An 18,585-nucleotide genomic window follows, 5' to 3' on the forward strand; every position below is an offset into this window, starting at 1 on the left:
CGTCCAAGCTCAAGGACAAACAGCAAATTCACCCTTCTGCCTTTTGTTTGATTTGGGCCTCAAGGATTGGACGCTGCCTACCCACATTGGTGAGGGTAACCCTCTTTACTGTCTCCTGATTTGCATCAATGCTAGTATCTTCCAGAAACACCCTCACAGACACACCCAGGAATATTTTACCCGCTATCTGGGTATCCCTTAGCCTCCTGAGTAGCTGGGACTACAGGTACGCACCACCACACCCAGCTAAATTTTTTGCATTTTTAGTAGAGATGGGGTTACACCATGTGGGCCAGGATGGTCTCGATCTCCTGACCTTGTGATCCACCCGCCTCAGCCTCCCAAAGTGTTGGGATTACAGGCATGAGCCACCGCGCCTGACCAAGACAAGGCATTTATTAAGTGTGCAGACAGCACCATTTGATAGTGCTTCTGCACCTAAACCTAATGCTTCCATTTGTCAGAGATGAATGGGAGGCCACACAGCAAGGTAACTAAGTTTGGGCCTTTGAAGTCACAGATCCAACTCTGACCTCAAAAACTTGATGCAATCCTAAGAAAGTGACTCATACTTCTGAACCTGTTTCTCCATCTATAAATGGGTACAAAAGCACCTTCTCTAATAGGATTGTTGTAAGGATTACATCAGCCAGGGTGTGTCAAGCACAGTGCCTGCACGTGTTGGAGTAAACATTCATGTAGCTGTTACTATTAGCACGTTACAACTACTTACCACAAAAAGGAAATACAAACTGGGAAGGTTTTCGGTAAAGATTACATGAAAGAGGAGTTTCAGCTGGGTGCAGTGGTTCACACCTGTAATCCCAGAACTTTGGGTGGCTGAGGTGGGTAGATCATGAGGTCAGGAGGTCAAGACCAGCCTGGCCAATATGGTGAAACCCTGTCTCTACTAAAAGATATAAAAATTAGCCAGGCATGGTGGTACGCACCTGTAATCCCAGCTACTCAGAAGGCTGAAGCAGGAAAATTGCTTGAACCTGGGAGGCAGAGGTTGCAGTGAGCTGAGATTGCACCACTGCACTCCAGCCTGGAGACAGAGTGAGACTCTCTCAAAAAAAGAGAGCAATTTCTGTTTAAAAAGTGATACCTAAGAAGATTAAGTGCATGTGAATGTATAATCTGAACATGACAATCAACATTCCTATAAACATTTATTGACCATGTATTTGCCTGATACTGCCAGAAGATGGGAAATAGCAACAAACCCATCAGTCTCTCTCAAATCAGCATAGCATCATTGGAGTCTACTCAGCAGCTAGCTCTTTAATACAGTGTCAGAGATCTATTCAATACTCTTGCAAGGACTCCCAAGACCATCGTTCAGTAGGAAAGCACACATGTGGATATTATTAATGCCTTTTAATGTTTCACATTGTCTTTTTTTTTTTTTTTTTTTTTCAGAAGATTTGTAACAAAAATACATGGAACTTAGTATATGTTTCAATAAAATGGGTAAATACAGAATCTGAACAAGACACGTCTATAAGGTATAATCCTTCTTGTGGGGATAGAATATTCCACTCCCCTAAGAAAAGAGAATCACAACATGATTAGGCCTGATTATCTCATACTGCCTACTAACTTCAGAGACTGGTGGACTTGGAGAAAAAAAAACAAATTAAAAATAAATAAATAAAACTGAATACAGTCAAGTGCCTCAACTGCCCTCTCCTTTCCCCTTTTCCTAGATCTTCATACAGCCAGATGAGATGGATGTGAGGCAGAGCCCTGTGGGGCACAGTCAGGGGCTCTGCTGCTAAATGCCAGGCAGATGCATGGGTTTCCTGAGGTGGCCCAGAAATGTACTTTGAAACAACCACGCAGTGCTGTAGCTGACAAATACAGGTAGAGGGGCAGGAATGAAAAAGAAGCTACAAGAACTGCTGGCAGGAGGTCTGATGTCCACAGCACGTATTCAAAATTCAACTTACACAGTGAGAAAAGACAGCTGAAATAGAATCCTGAGCCAGTTCATTGACAAACACGTAACATTTGAGGCATCTATACCTCTTTATAATAATGCAAATTGGAATGCTAACAAAGCATAAATACTTCTGGAAAAATTCCATTAGGCACAGTTGTTCATTCAACAGAAAAAGTCAAAACCACTTGGTTTTGAAATGAAAATCCTTCACATCCACCTGTGTTCAAATAGTAATAATAACTTATGATATTAATAACTTCCTTTAAAAAGCAATTACCACAAAATATTTAAATCATAAGCATGAAAAGACTCATTTTCCTACTAATGTAGTCTTAGAGTTACCTAACGCCATTATATTTTGTGTTTTTAACATAAAGCTAAAACTACCAGAAACACTTTTAAACAAGTTACGTGTTTTCCATTGCAAATATCTCAGCTTGCTTAGACCAACACACAATAAACTAAAGACAGAAAGATATGTACTGCTACTCCCCCCCACTTCTGGTGTATGTCTGCCCCATGACGAATAATGGCGAGGATCATACTATACTACCAAATGTCAGCCAATGGCTGGCCAGGTCGCCACTTCCCTTCCTAAACAGACCTTAAAACAATAATCGTCTGTGATGTAGCAAACGAGCAAATTTGGCTAGAGTCGATCGAAGATGTACTCGTTTTGGACATATATTAGAGAAGAAACTGCTGAGCACGTCAGTAAAGAACAATCCATTTCAGCTGCAGGACAGTTCTCTTTCCTGGGACAAGCCTGCATAGCCTCCAAGGGAGCCAAACTGTCCCTTCCATGCAACACAAGTATTCCGTGGATACTCTGGCCATGACTTGCTTTTGGACAAAAATCAACTGCTAACGTTTTCCATCTCTAATATCATTAACACCATAGAGAAAAAAGAAAAAAAAAAACCAACATTAGAAAACTTGACAATGAGAATAAGAAAATCCACAAAGAAAAAAGGTCATGCTGAAACTGATTTGACAGTTGTTCCATCACTGTCTACCACATGGGCTTGAGACTGGTGACTTCATGGATGCATCTTTACGATGCCCTGCCAAATGTCAGCTTTGAGTCTGTCATAGTGACTCCAGTGTGACGCTGCCTGCCTTCCATTCACCAGCTTCTATCCAAGACATCCAAGGGGGCCTTGGGCGGTGGTAAGCACAGGACATGTGGGTGCCGAGAGCCCAAGAACCTTCTAGAAAACTCCACCTTGGATTTGGGCACCAGTGGTTTGGAGTCTTGGCAACAGCATCTACACTGGGGCTTAACCTCAGCAGCCAGACTGCAGGATGCTCGCCCCAGAGCGTTTGGTCACAGATAGTGTTGTGAATATCTGCAGGGAAAGAGAAAGCACAACATCTTCAGATGCCTGAGCAGATGAGGTAATGAACAGTTCAGATAACACTATATGCATTAAAAACGTCTTAGATGACTACCAAAATGAATAAAACAAGAGTAGTAGTATGATCAAAGATATTTCTATTTCTCCAGAGAATAAAAGGGAGAAGACATTTAAAACCAATGTGAAAGAGAAAAAACATTTAGGTTTTATCTGTTGAAGAATTTTGTTAGCATGAGGATGATTAAAACAAATCAGGTACCCCCAGTTGTTTGTCAACCCTCTAAAAGAAATTCACCATGAAACATTTTGGATATAAAGAAGGGTACAAAGTGCATTATTACAAATACCCATGTGCCCAGTTAGTCCCATGTGTGCCAGCCCCTGATGGCCTTCTCCTCCTTTCCCTCCACCTAATTGGTGCTTATCATTCCTATGCATTTCTTCTTGCATTTCTCCTGTGGTTTTTAAGAAGCTTTATTTGCAAATGCAAGATGATGTAGATTCTTCTGTTACCCTGCTTTTTTGTATCCCACACGGATACAAATAGCTAATTCTTCCATTTTTTTCACTGAATTGAGTTCAACCACTATAGTTAGAACAACACATACAGCCTAGCATATATAGTGTATACTGTAGTATTCAATTACTTAACTAGTGAATATGAATCACACATTCGGGCTCCTTCTGCTGGCCATCCAAGCTGTTGCCAAAATGCTCTTTGCAATACGATGCTATGACATTCCAGCGCATCTCCTTGCATACAGAGCTGAAGTACAATTGCTGGGTCAGAGAGCAGGTGAAACTTTGGCTTGACTGGATTTCCGAGATGCCTGAACCAACTTGTACCCTCATTTGCAGTGACTAACAAGTTCTCCTTGTTTCATATCCTTGCAAACATTTAATGGTTGTGGACTTAACAGTTTTAGACAATTTTTATTTGTTACTGCTCAAGATTGCCTATACATAAAAACAAAAATACATGGCCGGGCACAGTGGCTCACACCTGTAATCCCAGCACTTTGGGAGGCCAAAGTGGGCAGATCATGAGGTCAGGAGTTTGAGACCAGCCTGGGCAACATGGTAAAACCCCCATCTCTACTAAAAATACAAAAATTAGTCAGGCATGGTGGTGCACACCTGTAATCCCAGCTACTCAGGAGGCTGAGGCAAGTGAATTGCTTGAACCTAGGAGGTGGAGGTTGCAGTGAGCCAGGATTGTGCCACTGCACTCCAGCCTGGGCAACAAAGCAAGACTTTGTCTCAAAAAAACAAAAATGACTTTTGAATAAGGGGGAAGACAGTTCTGTATAAGAAAGGAACAATACTGAGAAAAGTTTTTATTCTATTTTAGCCTCAGAGAGTAACAAAGTCTTTACTTCTCAAAAAATCCAGACCAAGTACTAATGGCCAGTATCTTAAAAAAAAATTTTTTAATACAAATGCATTAGAAAGTATGGATAATTCACATCCGAAAAAATAATCAAGAAGAAAGAGGCTCATCATTGTTAACAAAGATATGCTAAAATCCTTGAAATAGTTATTTATTTATTTATTTTTTTTAAGACAGAGTCTCACTCTGTCACCCAGGCTGGAACGCAGTGGCACAATCTTGGCTCACTGCAACCTCTGCCTCCCAGGTTCAAGTAATTCTCCTGCCTCAGCCTCCTGAGTAGCTGGGATTACAGGCACCTGCCACCACACCCAGATAATTTTTGTTTTTTTTAGTAGAGATGGGGTTTCACCATGTTGACCAGGCTGGTCTCGAACTCCTGACCTCAGGTGATCCACCTACCTCAGCCTCCCAAAGTGCTGGGATTACAAGCATGAGCCACAGCGCCCGGCCAGTAGTTATCCTTCTTATACTCACTATAGAAAAAACATTACACTGAATTTTGCAACATTTTTATTAGCACTCTTATATATGCAATGCTGGTGACACATTGTAAACTATTACAACTTTTTTGGAAAGGCAATACAATTCCTTTGTTTAAAAAATGTATGAGTACACATGAGGACGGGGAAACAATACATGATAATAAAAATAGCTGAGTTAGAATTGGGTATTATGGGCAATTCAAACATGCTTTCTTTCCCATTTTTATAATGAGGAAATAAATAAAGAGCCAAAGAATACATCTAAACAAATTCCAGGCTTATCAATGTGCAAGCCTGGGTTCTAGTTCTCAGAAACTGATTTAGAAATAGAACTTGTAGGAGATTTGGATACAAAACTCAACCCACCAAAATGAGCTCTCATCTGTTTTTTTCTTATATTGATGTTGTTCTTAGTTTAAAAGATGGTGGAAGCCAAACTGCCATTGTTGATCAATCTAAGTAAAAAACTGGCCGGGTGCCGTGGTCCATGCCTGCAATCCCAGCACTTTGGGAGGCCAAGGCAGGAAGACTGCTTGAGACCAGCAGTTTGAGACCAGCCTGGGTAACATAGTACAAACCTGTTTCTAAAAAATATGTATATATATAAATTAGCTGGGAACAGTGGCAAGTGCCTGTAGTCTCAGCAACTCAGGAGACTGAGGTGGGAACACTGCTTGAGCTTGAAAGGTCAAGGCTGCAGTGAGCTGAGATCACACCACTGCACTCCAGCCTGGATGACAGAGACCCTGTCTCAAATAAATGAAAAAAAAAAAAAAAAAAAACTGCTGGGGTCAATTTTGACAGATTTCATTCATACACAACTGTTTTAGAATTTTTATAAGAAGGGGCAGACTTCATGCCCTTCCATCCCAACACACAGGACTCGTTCAAAGATCAGGAGCTGCTGGAGGCTTTCACCTCACATACTTGTATCTTGCCCCAACACTTTCAAGCCATAGAAGGCTCCCACACTTCAGAGTGAGATTATACTGTTTTTAAAAAAAAAAAAGACACCAAAACTTTTAATATTTGACACCAAAAGTCTTTCAAATGCTTTCCTCTTGAACTATTACCCTAATCTGATCACTATAAACTCTGTTTCAAAACATCACTATGGACCCTATAAATATGTACAATTATTATATGTCAGTTAAAAGTAATTTTTTTAAATGCCTGTAACTAGGAGTTTAAAGCCTTTGGTTTTTCAAAATCCAGTATCAAAGCAAGTAGTTCACAACCAGGGTTTAAAAAAAAAAAATCACTGGAGCTTTTTCAAAATATCCATCGCTCTCCAACCCCCATTAAAAATACTATCGTGATGACCTTCAGTCCATCCACATCTTCTCTCCTCCCAAGCCACAGCCACATCTTCTATAATATCCTGGGGAAAAGAACAGCTAACAGGTGCAGCTCTTCAGCATCTATTAAATGCAGAACTCTCCTACACACTTTACAGATTGCATTTTAATCAACCCTACAGTTAGATATTCTCTCATTTTAGATATTCTCTCATTTCGTTTTACATTTTTTTTTTTTTTTTTTTTTTGAGACAGTCTCGCTCCAGGCTGGAGTGCAGTAGCACGATCTTGGCTCACTGCAACCTCTACCTCCCGGGTTCAAGAAATTCATGTGCTTCAGTCTCTCAAGTAGCTGGGACTACAAGTGTGCACTACCACACCAGGCATTTTTAGTAGAGACAAGGTTTTGCCACATTGGCTAAGCTGGCTCGAACTCCTGACCTCAGGTGATCTGCCCAACTTGGCCTCCCAAAGTGCTGGGATTATAAGTGTTGGCCACCGAGCCAGGCCTTACTTACTTACTTACTTATCTATTGAGATGGAGTCTTGGTCTGTCACCAGGCTGGAGTGCAGTGGTGCAATCTCGGCTCACTGCAACCTCCGCCTCCTGGGATCAAGCAATTCTCCTGCCTCAATCTCTCGAGTAGCTGGGACTATAGGCATGCACCACTACGCCCAGCTAATTTTTTTGTATTTTTAGTAGAGACGGGGTTTCACCATATTGGCCAGGATGGTCTCGATCTCCTGACCTTGTGATCTGCCCACCTCGGCCTGCCAAAGTGCTGGGACTGCAGGCGTGAGCTACCATGCCCGGTCTATCTATCTATCTATCTATCTATCTATCTATCTATTTTGAGACAGGGTCTTGCTCTACCACCCAGGAGTGCAATGGCGTGATCTTGGCTCATTGCAACCTCTGCCTCCTGGGTTCAAGAGATTCTTGTGCCTCAGCCTCCCAAGTAGCTGGGATTACAGGCATATGCAACCATGCCCAGCCAATTTTTTGTTATTTGGAGATGGGGTTTCGCTATGTTGGACAGGCTGGCCTCAAACTCCTGGCTTCAAGTGATCCACTCACCTCAGGCTCCCAAAGTGCTGGGATTATAGGAGTGAGCCACCATGCCTGGCTTCTTATTTTATTTAATGTGGAAACTAAGCTTCTGAAAACCTGGGTGTTATGACCAGGTCTCACTGAGAGGAATTTGCTGAGTAAAATTACAACCCAGGTCTGTATGTCTCCACCATGTTCATGTTGCCACCAAGAAATCATTTCCATTTTTAAATTCTATGGCACATATGGTAGGACAGTCTGTGGAAATGCAGTATCACCTCCACAGTGTGGTGCTCTGGGGTTCTGGACTGCCTGCCTGGGTTTGAATCCCAGCTCGGCCATGACCAGGCTGCGTAACCATGGGCAATTTATTCAACCTCTTTGTCCTTGGTTTCCTCGTCTGTCAAATAGGTATACTACCCTCACCCACCTCACGAGGTGCTCATAGGACCAAGTTAGTCAACAGGCAGGGACATAGTACCCAGCATACAGCAGGTCCTCATACGCATAGTGGTCTTATCGTCACTGTCACCACTCGAGCCTACTCTTGCTATTACTTCCCATTGCAGGACACAAACCTGAGTGGTCTTCAGCTCTTCCCTCTTCACATTCCTGGTCAGTGGGCAGGTACTATCAACTCTACCCTCAAATACAACAGTGTTGCTCCATTTCCACTGCCACCGCCTCAGGCCACTATCATCTTCTCTTGTCCACCTCAACAGCCACGTAACTGAATCTGCCATTCCACTTGCCCGCTCAGTCCAGCTTCCAGGGTGCAGCTGGAGGAATGTTTCCCAACAATGTACCTAAACATGTTACTCCCTGCTTTAGACCTTTTGGCTGAATCACAATGCCCCAAAGGCAGTCAAAATATCTTTCCTTAGTTTACAAGACCATCACTTACCCACCTGTTTATCCAGTGCATACATACATATATATTTAACTCTCTAAGCTCTTTAAGCTATGGCAATATTGAGGGCCTTCTTCAGTTCCTTGAATGAGCCAACTTCTTTCCCACCTAGGCCTTTTATACAGTGTTGTCTCACTAGCTAACATCCACACATTCTTCTAGTCTTAGCTAAGAACCCCCTCCAGAATCATCCTGCCCCAACATCCTATGATATTGTGATATAATGAGAAATATGTACTTCATCTGCCATCCTGTCCCAGTTTCTGGCATGGGCGCTTCTAAAGTCCTTGGAATTTCCTGAGTGACACTAGTGAGATGAGCATCTTTTGCTATTCATAATGAGCCCCTTTCAACCACACCTGAGCTTATGCGAATGATGTGACTTTTGGTGGGGCCCTAGATAGCTTCAGGATGGTGGCTGGTTGCCAGAGGAACCAACCATGTCATCAGAGGTAGAATTTTTAGCCCCAATTCTGACCCCCGACAACTGGGGAGAGAGCAGGAGAACTGGGTTAATTACCAATGGTCAATGATTAATCAATCATGCCTACATAATGGGACCTCTAAAAACACCCCTAAATGAGAGGTTTGGAGAACTTCCATGCTGGTGAATATCGAGGTGCTAGGAAGGTGCCACACCTAAAGAGGGCATGGAAGCTCTGTCATCCCCCACCTCCCCACAACCACCTTGCCCTGTGTAACTCCTCTTCCATTTGGCTGTTACTGAGTTGCAACGTTTGTAATAAACAAGTAAATATAAGTAAAGTTTATTCCTGAGTTCCATAAGCCATGCTAGCAATTCATCGTGGGAACCCCGTGACTTCATAGCTGGTAGGTCAGAAGTATAGGAGGCCTGGACTTGAGACTGGCCTCTGCAATGGAGGCAGGCTTATGGAACCGAGCTCTTGTAGGATCTGATGCTAACTAGAGGCAACTGGTATCAGAATTGAGTTATATTATAGGACACCCAGCTGGTGTCTGGAAAGCTGTAGAATTGGTTGCTCATGTGAGCAAAACCCCCACACATCTGGGGTCAGAAGTCATCTGTGAGTAAAAACAGATCAGAGAAATCCCTGAGCCAAAGACCACAAAAGTAGCAACCCAGTGCCTCCAGCACTTTATATCTACTCAGATCCTAGGACGCATCAGATGGAATTGTTACCGGCGCATCACCCAGCTGCCTCCTCTGCTCCTGAGCTTATCCCAAATCCTTGCTGTGTCCCCCGTGCCCAGCACAACGCTGTGCGCACAGCTTGACAAGTGTGTTCACAGAGTGCAATTTCACCCAATTTTTTATCTTGTTAATCAGCCAACAGCTTGGGAAAAATAAAATACCAGAGTCCTATCAAAGCACCAGAACATTCAGCCTCTGAGCTTCGACATCCTGAGAGGACCAATAGATGGAGATGCACAGCCCTAATGTGCCAGGCATACCAAGAAGAACAGGCCTTTGGCTGACCTCCCTGCAGCCATGGGCTTCAGGAGACATCCTGCATCCTTATGGCATCCTTCTGCCCAGCTGGCAGTTACCCTGCCAGATGCTGCTGCTGGATCACAGCACAACAGCCTCCTGAGGTGGTCAGAGGCCAATATACAGCAGTCTTTCTTTCAACACGCCCAGTTAAATTCTGACAAAAAATTAGACACTCATATACAAAAGAATAAAATTGTCTTTTCCTTCATCCCTATCAGAAATGGTTATTGAAGCTTGTGAGTATCTTGAAATGGCATCTACATTTTAAAATATACTCACTATTGTGTGTTGAATTGTGTCCCCATAACCTTAAAAGACATGATCAAGTCCTAACCCCGAGTGTTTGTGAATTTGGAAATAGGGTCTCTGCAGATGTAATCAAGTGAAAATGAGATCATGTTGGGTTAGAGTGGGCCCTAATCCAATAACTGGAGTTTTTTGAAAGAGGGAAATTTGGACACAGACACACAGGGGATGAGGCCATGTGAAGAGGGAGGCAGAGATTAAGTGATACATCTGCAAGCCAAGGAACGCCAAGGAATGCCAAGGACTGCCACTGCTACCAGAAGAAAGAAGAGGCAAGGGAGGATTCTTCCCTAGAGCCTTTGGAGGGAGCTTGGCCCTGCTGACATCTAGAGTTTGAACTTCTAGCCTCCGGAACTGAGAGGGAGTAAATGTCTGCTATTTTTAAGCCACCCAGTTTGTGGTACTTTGTTACAATAGCCCTGGGAAACTAATGTACTCAAGAAAGCAAAGTTAATTGGCTCCTTCCCAACACAGGCAGTTTGAGTCATTCCACTGAATAAAAGATCTATCATACATTAAGAGCATTTATCAAGACTTCAGTTTTTATATATTTTTTGAAGCTTAATTCTATTTCTCTCACAAAACAGCAGCTTTCTATAATTGATGCCCTAATCTCTCAACCTGTTAACATGTTAGGCTTATATCCCAGCCAGGTGCCTATTAATAGAGAAGGATTCTTGATCACAGAGAAGGCAAAGCAAAAGAAAGCTAAAACGTTTTTCCAGGCCTTAAAGCTGACATTCCACATACTCAGCAATGAGTTCAGTTGCACAAGGGCAATCAGGAACAGATACCAACCAGTCATGGAGCTGCTTAGTGAAATCTGGTGTGTGTGTGTGTGTGTGTGTGTGTGCACTCACGCACATAAGTACAATCTACAACTTGGAAACCACTTCCAACAACAGATAATCACCGCAATTTTCAACTCCATATATAAGCTGGCATAGTATGACATGCCTCCTCCCACACCCCAAGTTCTCCAATACAAACACATTTTTGGCTTACCATTCCTATGCAGTTAGGTATTACAATATTCAACTCTTGGATGATCACTGGCAGTGAAGAAACACTGACACCCAGAGGCCTAGATTGGTCAATTTCTATTTCTACTGTCATTTGATCTTTTGAAAGCATCATTTTCAAATCTCATTCATTGATACCAAAAGCTGAAGAAGCAAACAGTATCATTTAGCCTCAATACAGCTGTGAAATTGAAGCTGTTCCATTATTAACTGATTGCCATGAAAATAATTTAGATGCTAAATAAAATATTTAAGGCACAGCTCTATAAATCACTCTGATAATTTTTACCACTTAACAACATGACAGAAACCTCCAGTTCACACCATGAGCAATGAATACTGAAAGATGAAAACTCCTTTTTAGAGACAAGACCCTCTTTTGAGGAATCATTATCAAACTCAGGGTCCTATATCTGCCACTTATAAGCTGGGTGGTGTGCATTTTTAAACCGCAGAAGTGTAGATAACCCACCTCTGCACAGACAGGGTGGATTCCAATTGTGCTGTCCAGTTGTTTTTTGGTCAGTCCACATTTCAGTGCAGCTGCGAAGCCTTGTGTAACTTCTCCAGCATTTGGACCCAGTACGTGAAAGCCCACAACACGTTCCTAAAGTAAAAAAAGTAAAATAATGCAATTAAACTGATTTTTCTCCCCTTCTCTTCCTACACAGACTAGAGCATTTCTCCAGTCTATTTTCTTAAAAATGCAACTCAAAAATGTCCAGAAACTTTAATGACTGCCGGTAACAGCTATTTAGGCTAAAGACTCCCCAACATGAGCCAATACAGAGAGTATGATGCTCGCTTCAAATAAGAACAAAGAGACAAGAGACAGCTACAAGAGATTACTCATTTTATGAGGAAAAATACAAAAGGCAAAGATGCTGGCAGGTCTTTAATAACCAAAATGCTCTGGAAAATATTGTCAAAGGGCAGGGCATCCTCACATCCTATATTTGATTGCTTCAGCTCCACAAAGACTATCTGCAATAGCTGGGACCCTTAAGAGTAGTCATTCAAATTTAAAAGTCATTTTGACTTGGCACCATAGCTCAAGCCTGTAATCTCAGCACTTTGCGGGACTGAGGCAGGAGAATCACTTGAAGCCAGGTGTTCAAGACCAGCCTGGCAACACAGGGAGACTCTGTTTCTACAAAAAAAAAAATTTAAAAATTAGCTGGGCATGGTGGCTTACATCTGTAGTCCCAGCTACTTGGGAGGCTGAGGTGGGAGGATTGCTTGAGTCCAGGGGGTCAAGGCTACAGTGGGCTATGATTACACCACTGCACTCCATCCTGGGTGACAAAATAAGACCCTGTCTCTAAAAAATAAAATAAAAATAAAATTTAAAAAGTCATTTTAAATAAGGTTTCGAGGATAAATAGTGCAAGATCATTAAAGTCTGAAAACATTTTTGTTTTTTGTTTTGTTTTTAACAGAGATGGGATTTCGCCATGTTGCCTGGGCTGGCCCCAAACTTGTGAGCTGAAACAGTTCACCCACCTCGGCCTCCCAGAGTGCTGCAATTACAGGTTCCACCACTGTGCCTGGCAAAGTCTGAAAACATTTTTGAAAGCAAAAGAAAAATGTCTGGCATTCTAAAATACCTGTGAAGAAATTCTTTTGGATAAATTCGAAATCTCAAACTCTGGCTACCTCTGCCAAAAGCAGAGAAATCTGATGTACTCAACTGTTCAGCTGGGGACTCGGGCTAGACTAGACTATCTAGTCCAATCTCATCATAACAAATGAGGCAACTCAGGCTGTGGGGTGCAGAACTTGTCTAAGGTTCTGTCACTCCCTGGGAACAATCAGGAGGTTGTTCTGCTGACAAAGGACTGTAATATACTGTATATTGTACTCTTACACATATTCACCCTGACAATTTCGGGTTTAGGGTATGAATAAAGTATAATCTGTAGGAGGAACTACTAAAAACCACTTAAAATACATTTACATGTAATAATGTGAAAAGGGTCTAAAAATAGGAGATTATAAAAAAGTTGCAGAACTCTACATAATGAGGTGTGCCACCTTCAATCAAACCACAAACACTGTATAATGTTTATGCATTCACAAATAGGTGGCCAGCAGAAGAACATAAGTATGAGAGACCCTTTGACTGCATTAAGTTTTGCCTCTCAGGGAGTGAAGGAAGACGGAAGACTGTACAGGAATAATAGTTAACAGCATGGTATCTACATTGTGTGAGAATGAATGTACAGATCTGCCCTTACCTAAGGTAAATGATTTGAGTACAATTACTTAACTTCCACATGCTTCAGTTTCCTCATCTAAAAAAAGGGGAAAACAATAGCACATACCTCACAGGCTTGTGTAAGGATTACATAAATTATTACCTGTAGACTTCTATAGTGCCTGGTACATAGTAAGTGCTCAAAAATATAAGCTGTTATAAACTGCATATGTGATTGTTTCTCTCATAAGAAAAAAGCTCTGAAGCAAATACAGCAAAATGTTAACATTTGTTGACTTTGGATGGTGAGTACTCTCCTCATCTTTATTATATTTTAAATATTTTATGTTAAGAAAATAGCAGAGAACAAAAGCCAGCAGATAATAAACATTCTAAGTACAATTTGGAATCAAGGACTTTTAGACACTGAAGTCAAGTGACTGACTCAAAATGAATAAAGCACGCCCCAGGGATAGCCAAGTTCTACAAGCTTTTGTCTCAGATAGCTCATGACAAAAGAGCAGTAACAAATATTCATCTTCTCTATTACTATCTTAATCTATGAAAATAACTGAAAACACTGTCACCCTACTTATGACCTCAACTACTGGCAGGTTTATTGATAGTAAAATTATTTTTCACATTATACTAGCAATGCCATTTGAACAAATTGAAACATTGAAAAAAGAACAAAATACATATGGTTAAAATGGATTTGCTTGGTAGGAAGGAAATCTATAAGGTTTCACTCACTGCTATGAGCAACTGAAGTGTCTCTCAGTGAGACAGGGGCAGTTACTATACTGCCAATGAGAATCCTGACATTTTCTCCTTTGGTTTGCAGTAAAATTGATATCTAATATATGCCCATATAAAAAACTTTTAAGAAAATCTGCCTAAAAAGAAAAACTATGTATACAATTGTTTTTTATGTTAACTGTGTAGCTCATTATGGGTTATCCTAGTATATTCATTTGAAGCTTTTTTTTTTGCAGTGGATCCAGGAAAATGTTTTCTAAAACCCTGGGTTCTACCAAAAAACCAAGCTGTAAGTGTCCTACTGCCTAAAACAGTAGTTTCCAAATAGGATACATGGCTTAATTATATTAAAATTTTGAGATTAAAACATTATCAGAGTTTACTAGGCTTTTAACATATAGATTCTTTAACATCATTTATACTTTTACTGAGGTCATTTTTTTAAAAATGTCAGATAAGTTGGCCGGGCGCGGTGGCTCAAGCCTGTAATCCCAGCACTTTGGGAGGCCGAGGCGGGTGGATCACGAGGTCAAGAGATCGAGACCATCCTGGTCAACATTGTGAAACCCCGTCTCTACTAATACAAAAAAATTAGCTGGGCATGGTGGCGCGTGCCTGTAATCCCAGCTACTCAGGAGGCTGAGGCAGGAGAATTGCCTGAACCCAGGAGGCGGAGGTTGCGGTGAGCCGAGATCGCGCCATTGCACTCCAGCCTGGGTAACAAGAGCGAAACTCCGTCTCAAAAAAAAAAAAAAAAAAAAAAAAAAAAGTGTCAGATAAGTTAAAAAGATTGGTTTTCTTAAGAGTCAATACATCACTTAAAGAGAGTGTGCGTATATGCATACCTGTGTCCCAGGTTACAATGTGTGGCAGCAGTCAAAATAGTTTAAAAAATATGAATTATCCAATCCCTCATTTTGTATGTATGGAAATAAATCCTGTGAGGTATAGAGTTTGCTCACAGGCCTTCACAGGTGTCTGCTAAAAAAAGTATTGGAATATATAGTACATTGTACTCTTAAACATATTCACCCTGACAATTGGGGCTTTATGGTATAAATAAAGTATATCTGTAGGAGGAACTACTAAAAAGTACTTAAATACATTAGATTTACATGTAATAATACCTGACCAGTATTACATGTAGCAGCAGGCAATGAAATCTTAGAACTCAATTAAGAGCTCTTTTTCATTAGTCCCAGTTGCTGAGGATCAAATGTGCATTGCTCTGTTTTGTTATTCACTATATTTTGATAGTTGATGACTTTATTGTTTCTCTTTTATAAACACAAACAGTTCTCAAGTTATGCCTTTGTTTTTTTCTCTCAGTAAGTTTTGGCTGCCTGTTGACTAAGTGCAGGGCCCCGTGCCAGTGAAGATGAGGGGAGAGCAGGCAGTGCAGCCAAGGTCCTTGCCGGCTGCTGATAACTATTAGCTGAGAAGACTGGCAGGCGAAATACTGAAGGAATGCCATCTGCACCATGTGACCAACTAAGCTATATATTAAAAACTAAAGCTGGGTGTGGTGGCTCACGCTTGTAATCCCAGCACTTTGGGAGGCCAAGGCGGGTGAATCACGAGGTTAGGTGTTCAAGACCAGCCTGGCCAACATGGTAAAACCCCTTCTCTACTAAAAAAAATACAAAAATTAGCTGGGCGTGGTGGCATGCATCTCTAATCCCAGTTACTCAGGAGGCTGAGGCAGGAGAATTGCTTGAACCCGAGAGACAGAGGTTGCAGGGAGTCAAGATTGCACCACCGCACTCCAGCCTAGAGGACAGAGCAAGACTCCATCTCGAAAATAAAATAAAATAAAATTTAAAAACCTAAGTAAAAATAAAATTATTGGAAAAGGATTAAGTGAGAATTGCACTTACATTGTCTTTAGTATTACAGATTATTTTTGCATAACATTTGTTGTTATCTCTTGATGGAACTGTCCATTCCAATGGCCAAAAGTAACTATGGTAAACCTAAGAAAATACAAAAGCAAAATTTAGACACATTATATATGGTGAAAGACAGTGGAGACAAAGTAGACTTTCATTAAACAATAACATTCATGGAATAAATAGGAATCTGGTCAAAAGGTAAATGACCTTAAACTCCTTGCTGTCAGGCACTTTTGCTATAAGCTCATCCCTTAATTATATGTATATCTCAACCTCAAAAGAATACACCCTAACTAATAACAAAAAAGAACAAGGGAATGAGAGAAAGAAGCCATTTAATTACCTGCTGTCTTACATTGAAAACACACACATACGCAAACCTCAGTACTATCTTGTTACCAAATGTGAATGACAACTTGGGCAAGAAACAAATAAGGTGCCAGGATCAATTATAGTAATTACCTAGTTCTCTTGGCTAATGCTTCCAAAAGACATTTCCTCCTTTGGCATAATTCACTAAAAGCAATGAAGGAAGGAGACAGGGAAGGAATGAAGGAAGGAGGAAGAGAGGGAGGAAGGAAGTCTGGAAGGACAGCATCCTTACTGATGTAATTCCTGGATGACCAAATTGACTTTTTTTTCTCCCCTAGCTGCTAGCCTCAGTTCAAAACATGTTTTGCTACCTTTTACAAGCAAACTGATTATGAAGACATAAGTAGTGTTCTTCCATGTTGTAATACATAATATAATTTTAAAAATAAACATGGGTTACAAAATTTAAGTACAGTATCAGTATCATAATTTTATAGGAAAAAAATTAAAGGAATGACCCCAAATTGCTAAAAATTGCTGTGTTACAGATGTAAGTCCATGAGTAATTGTTTCCTCTTTCCCTTACATTTTTCAAAGTTTCTTCAACTCAAACGTATTACACTTCTATAATAAAAAAGCAAATTAAAAATACTTAAATATTGTCTATTAAGAAATACGAAATATATATTAAAAACTTCAAAATTTAATTATATATGTATGTCATATATATACACACACACTCATAGGAGGATCTATGAAGATGTTCGTCACTCTATTTATAATAATGAAAAAACTGTAAACAAGCTAATTAAAGAATGGTTTAACAAATTATAGTATAGCACCCCTTAATAGAAGAAGTACAGGCTGGGCATAATGGCCCACACTTGTAATCCCAGCACTTTGGGAGGCCGAGGTGGGTGGATCACAAAGTCAGGAGATCGAGACCATGCTGGCTAACACGGTGAAACCCTGTCTCTACTAAAATTACAAAAAATTAACCGGGGTGGTGGCACACGCCTGTAGTCCTAGCTACTCAGTAGGCTGAGGCAGAAGAATCACTTAAACCCTGGAGGCAGAGGTTACAGTGAGCTGAGATCACGCCACTGCACTCCAGCCTGAGCAAGAGTGAGACTCTATCTCAAAACAAACAAACAAAATAATCTTTTTATTACATGCATTGGTAGTAGCATGTTATATCTTGGCCTATTAGTAACACATTATTAACATTTTTTTCTGATTATAAGAACAGTATATCTTTATTATAGGAATGAATACTGTATTTCATGTGCATTTTCATTCATGATAAAATGTAAGCAGAAAAGTTAGTACAAATTAGAAGGTAATGCTAGAGACAAGTAGTACTAATGGTCAGAGCATTCACTTTCCTATAATAAATCAAGAGAAATCAATAAATGTGATTTTTACAAGGGAAATACAATTGGGTTGACTGACAAAATTAGAAAATGAAAGTTAAATCAGATAAAAATACTACTCAATACTAATCTCCTGAAAGTAGTAACTACTCTGTGGTTATATAGGAAAATCCCCTTGTTCACAGAAGTATACAATAGGTATTTAGGGGTAAAGGAGCATTCAACTTACTCTCAAATGATTCGCAGAAACACACACACACACACACACACACACACAGACAGAGAAAGAGAATACTGAAAGTGTATAAAATAAATTGGCAAGATGTTAGTAATATATGACTCCGGATAATGGGTATATGAAAATTCTTTGTACTATTTTTCAACTTTTCTGTATACTTTAAAATTCAGAAGGATTAAAGTAGTAATTTCACATAGGAGAAAAGAGAAATTACCTCAATATTTTCTTCCCCAAACTTCTCCACAGCTTTCTCCTCAGAAAGGCCACAAGCTCCATATTCCAAAGGAGTAAATACAGTGGTCGGAACATTTTCATAGTCACACTGTTTAAAAATGGAGGTAAGGAGTTATAATAGGCAAAGTTATAACTTAAGAAAAAGGGTACACTTCAAAAAAGTTCAAAATTGACAGAGGAAATAGTGGTTTAAGTTACTTTGCACACTGACACCATTACCTAAATCCTCAAGTCCTTTTATAGCCTAGATAAGTGCCATAAAAAGACCTTAGAACATTTGATTTATATTGGCAATAATAAAACAGACATAAAATGCAACTATTTAGAGTATATGGATATGA

General features: G+C 40.4%; 1 protein-coding gene across 2 annotated transcripts in view; it reads right to left on the minus strand.

Moving 5' to 3' along the window:
* Nucleotides 1-1,365: 1,365 nt before the first annotated feature.
* Nucleotides 1,366-18,585, minus strand: part of TXNRD1 (thioredoxin reductase 1) — a 61,070-nt gene continuing 43,850 nt past the window's right edge. For both annotated transcript variants that reach the window (XM_064379903.1, XM_064379902.1), the window contains 4 exons: nucleotides 18,225-18,332; nucleotides 16,073-16,168; nucleotides 11,712-11,846; nucleotides 1,366-3,294 (listed from right to left, as the gene is read on the minus strand). In XM_064379903.1, the coding sequence (XP_064235973.1) occupies nucleotides 3,232-3,294; nucleotides 11,712-11,846; nucleotides 16,073-16,168; nucleotides 18,225-18,332 (402 nt within the window). In that variant the 3' untranslated portion in view covers nucleotides 1,366-3,231. The remainder of the gene's footprint in view (nucleotides 3,295-11,711; nucleotides 11,847-16,072; nucleotides 16,169-18,224; nucleotides 18,333-18,585) is intronic.

Source organism: Aotus nancymaae, unplaced genomic scaffold (genome assembly GCF_030222135.1).
Source record: "Aotus nancymaae isolate 86718 unplaced genomic scaffold, 86718_ANA_hifiasm-v0.15.2.pri h1tg000021l, whole genome shotgun sequence".
In the NCBI taxonomy this organism is placed as follows: Eukaryota; Metazoa; Chordata; class Mammalia; order Primates; family Aotidae; genus Aotus; species Aotus nancymaae.